At 39.7% G+C, this 12,074-nt stretch overlaps 1 protein-coding gene across 1 annotated transcript in view; it reads right to left on the bottom strand.

The window, feature by feature from the left end:
- The window catches only part of MIS18BP1 (MIS18 binding protein 1), a 53,903-nt gene that overhangs the window by 15,127 nt on the left and 26,702 nt on the right, over positions 1–12,074 (bottom strand). Inside the window, exons 10-11 of the mRNA XM_054725431.1 lie at positions 8,736–9,585; positions 1,032–1,207 (exon numbers count right to left, since the gene is read on the bottom strand). Of these exons, the coding sequence (XP_054581406.1) occupies positions 1,032–1,207; positions 8,736–9,585 (1,026 nt within the window). The remainder of the gene's footprint in view (positions 1–1,031; positions 1,208–8,735; positions 9,586–12,074) is intronic.

Genomic DNA, 12,074 nt, shown 5'->3' with positions numbered 1-12,074 from the left:
TAAGATGTGCAAAGTAAACAGATGATCTTTGGAGTTCTTTCTAGTTTTAAAGTTTTAAGAAAACATCTATAGCACTGACTGGTTTTGCTCAGTGGTTAGAGCATCGGCCCATGGACCGAGGGGTCTTGGATTCAATTCCTGGTCAAGGGTACATATCTCCATTGCAGGTTCAATCCCCTACCCAGGTCGGGGCACATATTAGAGGCAACCAATTGATGTTTTTCTCTTTCTCCCCCCTTCCTCCCTCCCTTCCACTCTCTAAAATACAAAACAATAAAAAAAAATCTATAAGACACTTGAATATCCTATATAATAAAGAGCTAATAAGCAAATGGTTGTCATGCCATCATACTGTAATGGCTCAGACACTCAACACTGGGGAGAGAGGAATGGGGTCCAGCCAGGCTGCGGCCAGGGAGAGGGACAAGCCGCCCGCCCCGTGATCCCAGGCGCCTGCGGTTGTACCTGCAGATCGGGAGAGGGACAAGCCGCCCGTCCCGTGATCCCGGAAGCCAGCGCCGTGGCTGCACCCCATGATCCCGGGTGCCAGTGCCTGCGGCTGTGGCCCAGGAGAGGGACAAGCTGTCCGCCCCGTGGTCCCAAGCGCCTGCGGCTGTGGCCTGGGTGAAACTGCCCGCCCACGGTCCCGTGGCTGCGGCCGGCCCGGGCTAAGCTGGCCAGGGTCCTGGGTGCCTGCAGCCAGCCAGAGGGAGGGAAGCCCGGGTCTTGGGTGCCTGTGACCGGCCAGAGGAGGGAATCCTGGGTCCCGGTGCAGGGCGAGGCAGAAGTGGTTAGGGGCGATCAGGCCAGTAGGGGAGCAGTTAGGGTGATCAGGCAGGTAGGCAGAGGGGTTAGGGGCGATCAGGTAAGCAGGCAAGCGAGGGGTTAGGAGCCAGCAGTCCCGGATTGGAGAGTGTGCAGGCCGGGCTGAGGGAACCCATATCCCCGGGCCTCTGATATAAAATACATCTAGTGAGTGATTATAAGTTGATACAGAAAACTAGGAAAAAACTATTTACTACAAAATTTACCATTTTTTTTGACTTTGGGATTGACTGGCTTTTTCTTAGTGACATGTTTCTGGAATCCATTTCCTTGGGGATCTTCCATGTATTTTCTCTGGCATTCTTCAGCAGATCGAGAACCTACAGCCATAGCAACATCTGACCAGAAACCAGGTTTGTGCTTGGGAAGAGATGCAAAAGCACTATGGAAGACCAAATCCAGTTAAAGAATATGAAATTAAAAAACAAAAACAAAACCTGAATGCATACCACTAACTAAATCAATCAGATTTACTGAGCTAAAGGAATTTTACCAAAATCATTCTACGTAACTATTTGGAAAGAAGATACACCCTACACTCAATAACTTACTGTACTGCTTAAAAATATGATGACATAATTTAACATCTAGTAGATGCATTCTATTTTGTTTAATCTGAAAAATCATCTCCAATCTCAAGATATTTCTTCCCAAGTCCAACAATCAGTGATTTGACTTGGGAGGGCTGGATGGGGGGCTCTAGCATGACTAAATTTTCTACATTGTTGCTCAAATATTACTGGTGCTAAATATATTGAAAGATGAGCTCTGAGTTCATATACATTCCAGGTAATGTGTTATGCTTGGCTTGCTTTCATTATAGTATTACAGTTTATAGAACAGAATATTTTAGATATAATACTTAAGGGAAACGAAAATTGAAATAGAAAAAAACTAAGTCAATATAAGATAGTTCTCCAATTTAACAAATGAATTACATCCTAATAGTTCATTTGTAAATTAGTATTTAGAACCAGGTACCCATATTAGCACACCACCACTCACTTTGAACGTATTTTATACATGCAGTGTTGTACTGATAAATTTTTAGCAACCAGCTATCTGGGCTTAAAAAGTCCTTCTTTACAGTATTTGCAAATTTCCATATTGTAAATACCCCCAATGTGGCTGATTTCAAGCTACCAACATGATGTCATTGAATGAGGAATAAGAAATGTGCCATATCACACCATTATATAAAATATCTACCATACAGGTATAATAGCTGTAAAGAACCTTAAGGGTATCCTAATATATAAAAACCCTGGGTTGTAATGACCAGTAACAACTGGAGGTTGACCAACCGGAAGTCTGTGCTGGCCCTGCCCCCAAGCAAGCGGTAAGGGGCAATCAGGCAGGCAGGCAGAGGGGTTAGGGGTGATCAGGTAGGCAGGCAAGCAGTTAGGGGAGGTCAGGTAGGCAGATGGCCCCTTGCCAGGCTGGCCCCGCCCCTAAGCAAGTGTTAGGGGCAATCAGGCAGAGTGGTTAGGGGTGATCAGGTAGGTAGACCAGCGGTTAGGGGTGATCAGGTAGGCAGGCAAGTGGTTAGGGGTGATCAAGTAGGCAGGCAAGTGGTTAGGGGAGATCAGGTAGGCAGACGGCCCCTCACCGGGCTGGCCTCGCCCCCAAGCAAGCGATTAGGGGCAATCAGGCAGGCAGGAAGAGTGATTAGGGGTGATCAGGTAGGCAGACCAGCGGTTAGGGGTGATCAGTTAGGCAGGCAAGCAGTTAGGGGCGATCAGGTAGGCAAACGGCCCCTTGCAGGGCTGGCCCCGCTCCCCAGCAAAGAAAGAGGGAGGCCCAGACCAGACAAGCCATTGCACCCCAGTCTGTCGCCTGCAGAGGGAGGCCACCAGTGGCAGGGGAGGGGGGGCAGTGCTGCACAGATGGCAAGCAGTGGCAGCGGCGGGGGTGGGGCCAGCTGCCTACAGCCCAGGGAAGGAAAGCCCCAATAAGCCCTGGTCTCAGGCCAGGCCTAGGGACCCTATCCAAGAGGTCCTGGATTGTGAGAGGGTGGTTGGGCTGAGGGACACCCCCGAGTGCATGAATCTTCATGCACTGGGCCTCTAGTTAAATATAACTTCCATTGTTCCTTGCCTGACTATCTAGTCTCATCCTGTACTATTCTTCCCTCACTTTCTATATTCTAGTCATTTTGGCTTTTTAGTATTTCTAATTATGCTCTTCCTTTCTACTTTTACATACTGTTCTATTTAAAATGTACTTATCATAAATCTTGGGCTTAAATAATTCTTGTTTATCCTTTAGTGCTTAGTTCAAGTATCTGCCTGAGCCAAGTAAGATTTCTCTGATACACGTTCTTATAAATTTCTTACTGTGATTACAGTTATTATTTGCTAACTATCTGTCTATCCTACTAGTTTATAAGCATGATGTAGCATACAAAGCAGTCGGCTGCAAGTAAGAATCACTTGATGAGTGCCCTGGCCATTGTGGCTCAATTGACTGTAGTGTCATCCTGTACATCAAAACCTGGTGGGTTCGATGCCAGGCTGGAGTTTTGATCTGCGTACAGGAGGCAGCTGATCGATCAACATTTCTCTCTCTAAAACACACACACACACACACACACACACACACACACACACACACACACACCCTCCAAAACACACACACACAAAAAAAAACCCCAAACTGATACTTGAGCTTATAGCAAAAATGTAGGCAAGCAAATAAGCAGACAAGTATAATAGACAGATTGATAGACTCTATCCCTGAAGATTTCAATTTATTAGGTCTGTAGTGGCAATAGTTTGCATTTTTGAGAAAGAGGAATCATATCTGAGTGGGTGGTAGAAATGGATGATGACAAGGAAAGGTTACAATGAAGAGATGACATAAAATCTGATGGATAAAAGACAGGTGAAATTAAGGCAACTACACTGGCAAAGAAATGAAGATGAGGAAACAAGATATCGGGTTAAGGAATGAAAAATAGTTCATATTTATAATATGGCAAATTTCAAAAGGAATGCCTGCAGGTCAGAGCTCTGAAAAAAATCCCCATGCTACCTATCCTTTTGTTGTCATCCATTGCTGTAACACTGCCAATCCCTGATCTACTTTATTTCTTTTAAAATATATTTTTATTGATTTCAGAGAGGAAGAGAGGAGAGATAAATAGAAACATCAATGATGAGAGAGGATCATTGACTGGCTGCCTCCTGCACTGGGGATCAAGCCCACAACCTGGCACAAGCCCTGACTGGGAATCGAACCATTATCTCCTGGTTCATAGGTTGACGCTCAACCACTGAACACTGGCCCAGCTGATCTATTTTTTTAGTTGTCTCTTCCAAGATTTCATATGCAGTAAATGGAAGCATACAGCATATAGCCTTTTGAGCTGGCTCTTTTCACTCAGCATAATGCCTCTGAAATTCACTAAAGTTGTTACAAGTATCAATAGTTCTTCCATCTTATTACTTAACTAGTAGCCCATTTGCAGGAAGAATCCTGCAAGCGGCCGCTGCAGCCGAGTACACTGCCGCTGCCGCCTCTTTTGCGGCTACCGCGCCTGCACCCTCGTGCCACTGCCACCCACCCCGCTCTGCCCCGATCCGTCCTGTTCTGCCCCACCCCGCCCGGGCTTTCCCTCTGGCAGTCACCTTGCTTTCCGCTTTTCCTCCCTCTTCCTTCTAAGTTGTCTTCACTCCTCCCTCCCTCAGCATATGCAAATTAACCACCATCTTTGATGGGTAATTTGCATACTCGCCCTGATTGGCTGGTGGGCGTGGCTTGGGCATAGCGAAGGTGCGGTCAATTTGCATATCACTATTTTATTAGGTAGGACTGTCCATTCAAGAATGTGCCACAACTGCCCAGCTGGCATGGCTCAGTGGTTCAGCATCAACCTATGAATCAGGAGGTCATGGTTGGATTCCTGATCAGGTTGCGGGCTCGATCCCCAGTGTGGGGTGTGCAGGAGGCAGCCGATCAATGATACTCTCTAATTATTGATGTTTCTACCTCTCTCCCCCTCTTCCTTCTTCTCTGAAAAAAAAAAAAAAAGTGTCACAATTAATTTATGCAGAAAGTACCACAGAAATCAGGAAGAGATTAGCTCAGTAAAACCACCCCATAAAGTTATGAACTTCTGGGTTTACACTACAAATTCTGAATATTTTAATTTTTGTTCAGTTCCCTTGTTCCTCAAAACTTGCTCCCTTGAAACTTTTACTTTGATCTGTGGACTTTTACAGTGTGTTAAATTTCCAACCACTGGAAAAATTCCAGTTATCTTTCATTGATTTGTTATTTAATTCAATTATGGTCACAGAACACCCTTTGTATGACTTATTTTAAATTTAAGATTTGTTTTATTTAAACATGATGTTCTATCTTGATGAATGCTCTAGCTACCTTTGGAATAAACACCTCCCTGCATTACTGGATGGACTGTTCCATAAATGCCCATTAAATAGTTGGTTGATGGTATCATTCAGTTCTTTCATATCCTTGTTAATTTCCTATTTACTAGTTCTATTTACTACCAAAAGAAGAGCACTGAAGTCTACCACTATAATTGTGGATTTGCTTATCTTTTCAGTTCTGTCCTTTCCTTTTAGTTGAGATTTTGATTCATATATTTTGAGGTTTGTTGTTAGGTGCATGCACATTTAGGATTGTTAAATCTTCCTGGTGAATTGACATTTTTATCATTTTGAAAAGTACTTCTTTATCCTTCATAATTTTCTTCTTCTACAAATCTTTCACAGGTATTAGTATAGCCACTCTTTTTTTTTTTTTTTTTCTTACATTCTATTGATTTTCTACAGAGAGGAAGGGAGAGGAATGGAGAGTTAGAAACATTGATGGGAGAGAAACATGGATCAGCTGCCTCCTGCACACCTCCTACTGGGGATGTGCCCGCAACCAAGGTATATGCCCTTGACCGGAATCGAACCTGGGACCCCTCAGTCCGCAGGCCGATGTTCTATCCACTGAGCCAAACCGGTTAGGGCAGTATAGCCACTCTTGATTAATCAGGGGTGAGCCCAAAAGTTCATAAACAGCTTTATCAAGTTTTTAGTTAGCTTCTTCCTCTCTGCAATTTTGGATTCCTCTTTTTGTTTCTCTGGCAGAAATCTGGGGCTTTAGTTACCTGGCTTTGCTGCAAAGTTACAATTGCATCTTTCTCCAGAAACAACCAAGGACAGAATGAGAAAAACACAACAGCCCACCCTCTTGAGAGTGCTACTTCTCTTATTGGAGAGGAAGGCTCCCCACTTTCAGAGTTTAGGTATATATGGGCCCCACTTGCTGCACTGATTTTCATCCCTGCAGGACAGCATGGAACTGGGATATGAGGAGGGAGAAAAAGAGAACTGGAGCATTTCCTCTAATGTTCTGAGCGTTAGTAGTCCCTTTTCCTGCTCAAGTCAGAACTGGAGGGCTTCTCTTAACTCTGTCATGACCTAGTGCTCACTTCCTGTTTAGTTAGCCTTGAGTTTAGCTTGGGTGATACCAGAGGAAAAACTAGAAATTCACAACCAGTTTGGTAGTACTTAAATTTTAGTCTTCCTCAATTGGCCTGCTACTATTTACCTTTCTGAGTCAACAAAAAGCTGCTGTATACATTGTCTTGTTTTTATAACTGTGCAGTAGAAGCTAGAGTGGAGTGTGCTTACTCCATCTCACTGGGAACTGCAGATCAAGCATTAAAAAATCTCCTTAGATGATAGAAATATACAGCAAAGGTTGAAAACCTTTATTATAAGTAAATGATTGGAGAATACAGCTGGAAATAATAACTGAGGTCAATTATTATATGCTGACAATGCAAGGCAGAAGAATCTATATAATTTGAAGATTAGTAAGAATGCAATCAAAGTTTCTGATCTGTTAGAACCACAATTATACAATCAGACTAATGTTGAGATGTATAAAACAGATTACATATATGAAAAGAATGAAGTCTAAATATAAGGCTACTCCATAGTTCAGGTAAAAGGCATTAAAAATCTGAAAAAGAGTAGACTCAAGAAAAAGGGTGCAATGGAAAATGACCCTATGCAAAGATCTATAGCTCCTTGGGAAATAGTCAAAATTTAAAAGAATCAATAAGAATAAAAAGTTTAAACTTAGTTGACTGAAAGAATTACATTTTCAGAAATAGGAATGTCAGGCAGTGTACAGGCAGGGGAAATAAGTCTGATTTTTTATATATTTAGAGATGTAGGTGAGACTTATGTAGAGATTTTCAGTAGGCAAAGGAAAATACAAATCTAAATATAAGAATTCAGGACCAAAGATACAAATTTGGAAGTCCCTGTACATAGAAAGAAGTTAGAACACTGGAAAAAAAGGATCATTGAGAAGCAAGAAAGCACCCAACCCAAAAACTGGAGAATAAGAATGAAGATTACCTTCTGTGTCTGAAGAAAGAGAAGGTACATTTAGGCAACTGAAAATGGAAAAATATAGTGGCACAGAGATGCCTTTAGAAGAATATTTCAAGAAGGCAGATTTGAAAATAAATTCCAAATGTTATAAGGTTTGAGGGTGCAAAAAGGAGTAGAACACGGAATGTGCTGTTTCTAAGTTATCCTTCTCTTTTTTATCTTCCTTTCTTTCTATTAGATGACTTCCATCAGCAAACCACCATACTCTGGCAATGAGTTACATTACAAACTAAGCAAGCAACCAAACACACGTATTCCCTTCTCTTCACACTCTATGCTTTTCTATTCCCACCATTGCCAAACTTCTTGTGCTGTCCCTCTAAGTTGTCTTTATTATCCCATTCACTCTTCATTGCTCAACTATGATCTGGCTTCTAATACTACTAGGCTACTGATATTGCTTGTCAAGTCCATGTAGCCAAATCCAGTTATCGGCAGCAGTAGTTATGTAACCTAGGAAAAATCACCTAATTTCTGGGGCTATTTTCTTCTCTATAAATCGGGGGGGGGGGGGGGGGGGGGGGGAAAGGGAGGGAAGACCAGCCAATATGTCTCCATGGTTGAGTGCTAACCTATGAACCAGGAGGTCACAGTTGGATACCCAATCAGGGCACGTGCCTGGGTTGCAATATCGTTCCACAGTGTGGGACGTGCAGGAGGCAGCCAATCAATGATTCTCTCTCATCATTGATATCTCTCTCTCTCTCCCTTCCTCTCAGAAATCAATTAAAAAAAATTTTAATAAATGGGGGGGGGGGGGGGGGAAGAACACCATTAAATAATCTATATGAGTTTGAAGATTTTATAATTATAAAATATTTTTTAAAATGTGAGGCTGTAAGAGAGCAGCATTTATGTTGAAATATATTCTCAACTTTATTGAGGTATAACTGATAAGTTATATATATTTAAAGTCTACCCATGATCATTTGACATATACATTGTGATCACCACAAACAACACATCCACCCCTTCACATACTTTTCTTCAGTAGATGGGGGGTGGGAAGGGGAGGTGCATGTTTGCAATATTAAATGGGAATGATAAGCTCATAATGTATACTGTATAGATGGCCACACAAAAAAAATGTAGATGGCAGTTATCTATATTTTCCCTCCATTCTCTGTATAAATTGTAATTTTTCTTTATGTGCTTTTGGATGACATATTCCATTTTAATGATTAGAAATCATTAAATCACTCCCTCACTGGAGTTATTTTAAAAAAATAATATTTTACTGATCTTTTACAGAGAGGAAGGGAGAGGGATAGAGAGTTAGAGACATCGATCAGCTGCCTCCTGCACACCTCTACTGGGGATGTGCCTGCAACCAAGGTACACGCCCTTGATCGGAATCAAACCTGGGACCCTTCAGTCCCCAGGTCGACACTCTATCCAGTGAGCCAAACCAGCTAGGGCTGAAGTTCTTGTCTTCAACTATTTTGTGCCACTCAGGATATTTCAGAGTCAAATCTAACTACTTACCAATGAAGCTTCTCTAATTCCTTCTCATTCCATTCTTCATCCTGAAGTAAACCGGGTAAACATTCTAAAGAATGCCTCTTCGTCTTATCAGATCCCGTTTTGTTAGTAACTGGAAACTCATTCATAATATCAGATTTCTGACCATTTATTTCAGCCGAACATCTAGCTTTCTTTTTTAGGGTATGAAATTCAGTTTCACTTTCTTCAGTTTCAGATTCAGAGGTCACTGAGATTTTTCCAGTGATGTTCCTTCTGCTTTTTCTCTGGTGGACTACTGTTTCTTTGGTATTTCTTGCTGTGGTTTTCTTAATATCCCCAGCTTTTGTTCTAATTTTCTTTTCCGTTTCACTCTTGTCAGCAGACAAATCTTGATTTGTTACTTGAATTTTTTCAATTTTCTTCGATGTTGATAACAACTTTGTATTGTTCTTAAAGTCAGAGGTGACCGTTTGTTTCTTGTTAGAACTAGGTATTTTTATTTTCTGGTTGACAGTGAGTATATCACGTTCAATGCAATCTTCCTTGTTTATGCTTGTATGATCCACGTCACACTCAAATGTATCTTTGAAAGTCTTTCTGGGCTTACTAATTGGACATGTAGTTTCATTTAAGTCTGATTCACTTTCTTTTTGATGCTTTGGCACTATAAAATCTGTTACTGCTTTAACGGCACCAGAGGACACATTATACTTCATGCATTTTTGCTCTATCACATTTTTAGATTTAAGTGGTGTTACCACAACATAGGCTTCCTTCTGATTAGTAGCCACATATTTTCTTTCTTCGTCTGAGAAAGGTGATTTCCCTGAGATGATAATATCAATGGATACCTTCGATTCTTCGGTTTGCTCTTTAATTTCATAAGATAAAACCAAAGATCAAAATCTCAAATTAGCTACAAACAAAATTTAAAAAACTGTTTTCACAAGTAAAATATATTTTTTCCCACCACAAACTCCACTATCATATTAATCTTGCTGAAACACCAGTCTGTTTAGATCACTGTCCCTTCAATTGTAACCATACTATTTTTTTTTGTGTGTGTGTGTGTTGTTTTTTTTTTATTGAGGTATTATATATGTACATATCTTACCATTACCCCCCCCCACCCTACACCCATACATGCCCTCACCCCCCAGAGTTTTGCGTCCATTGTTTATGCTTATATGCATGCATACAAGTCCTTCGTTTGATTTCCTAACTCCCTCACCTCTCCCTAACTTTCCCCCTGTAATTTGAAAGTCTGTTTGATGCTTTACTGTCTCTGTATCTATCTTTTTGTTCATCACTTTATAATGTTCTTTACTATCCCTAAATGAGTGAGATCATGTGGTATTTTTCTTTCATTGACTGGCTTATTTCACTTAGCATAATGTTCTCCAATTCCATCCAGGTTGCTGCAAATGATTAGAATTCTTTCTTTTTTACTATGCTGCCATAAAAAAGAAAGAATTCTCATCATTTGCAACCATACTATTTTTTAATACCAATTTGTCCAGGACTTCTCATGGTATACTTAGTGTGCATATAAGCTCCTCTACCTGGCCTTTAATACAGCTCACTTGCTGCATTCATGTCTGAACCATATTCTATGTTTATGAGATCAATGTTTCTCAAATTTTCTCTACTTGGAAAATTTCTTTCACTTATTTACAAACTAAATCACTACCTGATTCAATCTTATACTCCAGCCTACCTAGTCTACAAACTTTGTCCTGATTTCCTCAACTGAATGAAAGCTCTTTCAAATTTCCAGAATATTTTAAAATAATGCCATGTTTGGCAATGTGCCCTGCATATAATTACACTTGTCTTATCTTTCAACTAGTCCAGTGGTCAGCAAACTCATTAGTCAACAGAGCCAAATATCAACAGTACAACGATTGAAATTTCTTTTGAGAGTCAAATTTTTTAAACTTAAACTTCTTCTAACGCCACTTCTTCAAAATAGACTCGCCCAGGCCGTGGTATTTTGTGGAAGAGCCACACTCAAGGGGCCAAAGATCCGCATGTGGCTCGCGAGCCGCAGTTTGCCACCACGGAACTAGTCTGAAAGTATACTTAATAATTTTGTCTTCATTTGTGAATTATCTTCATTTTACTGGAGTTAGTTCAGTCACATATGTAGTAGATGCTAAATAAATATTTGTTGGGTTGCTAAAACCTTACTAGGTATGTAACATATGAAATAGAAGGTATATTACTGAAGAAGGGAATTAGAAGAACATGGAACTCCATTTGCACGGCCTCATTCTCATTCATCCCTAATGGTAGCCATCAAGGCAATCTTTTGCTGACTCCCCAAAAACTCTATGAATCATCATGGGAAAACAACCAAAACAGAATTGAGAGTTTTTATTATACCATGTCACTACTTAAAGAAAACAAATCATATGAAATTCTCAACTCTAAAACTTAAGAAACCAGAAGCTAAACTAATTTAGTTTCTAACTTTAAACTACCCAGCTATAATTAGAAATAGATATAAACTGTAAATTATCACACCAATCATCACAGTGACATACTGCCAACAACCTACACATATTATGTGACATTTAAAAGATGAATGACAAAAAGAAAAGAAGTTTCTAAATTATAATTCATGAAATGGTACTAATCAAAATCAAGGAAGTTTCCACAACACTTCTCAATGGAATTATATATTTTCACATTATGAGCTAAGTGTTTTCTTCTAATTCCTTATTACAAATGTGATTCAAATGTTCAACTGGCAATTTAAAAATTTTAAACTTTCTAATTTTGAGCAAAATATTTTTTATTGATTTCATTAAATAACCTGAATAAAGATCCAGCCTATTCTGGATACCTTTAAGTCATATAAACTTGGTAAGTAGTATTATTGCTCTTCAGTCTACTTTTTTACACACTTATAAATGTTCTCCACTTTCATTTTTCACTTATAAGCAATAAAATAGAAAAAAAATGCTATTAAGCTGATAGATTCAATTAAACATTAAGTTTTAAACTCCCTAATGCATAGAGAAAAGGTTCTATATATTCAGGTATGCAGGATTTCAATGAAATCATTTTGAAAAATCCACACTTACATAAAACTAAATTATGGCTTATTAACAATTTAATAATAAAAAGATTGTCTTTAAACATTACTAGAAACATATTTAAATAATATATATTTCGTGATTTTAAAAATTATTTAAAGCTACCTAGATTAAAGAAAGCAAACCTATAATTGAATCTATATTTAAAGCAATGAATTATTTCATTTTGTAAATCATCTTCTATAAAAAGATAACGAATATTTAATAAGCATTAAAACAGTCTACCATTTTAGATGTGGAAATTTATGAAATCACTTTT

Source organism: Eptesicus fuscus, chromosome 2 (genome assembly GCF_027574615.1).
Source record: "Eptesicus fuscus isolate TK198812 chromosome 2, DD_ASM_mEF_20220401, whole genome shotgun sequence".
Taxonomy (NCBI): domain Eukaryota; kingdom Metazoa; phylum Chordata; class Mammalia; order Chiroptera; family Vespertilionidae; genus Eptesicus; species Eptesicus fuscus.
The sequence above is the reverse complement of the archived record's forward strand: the minus strand, read 5'-3'. Positions and strand labels throughout refer to the sequence as shown.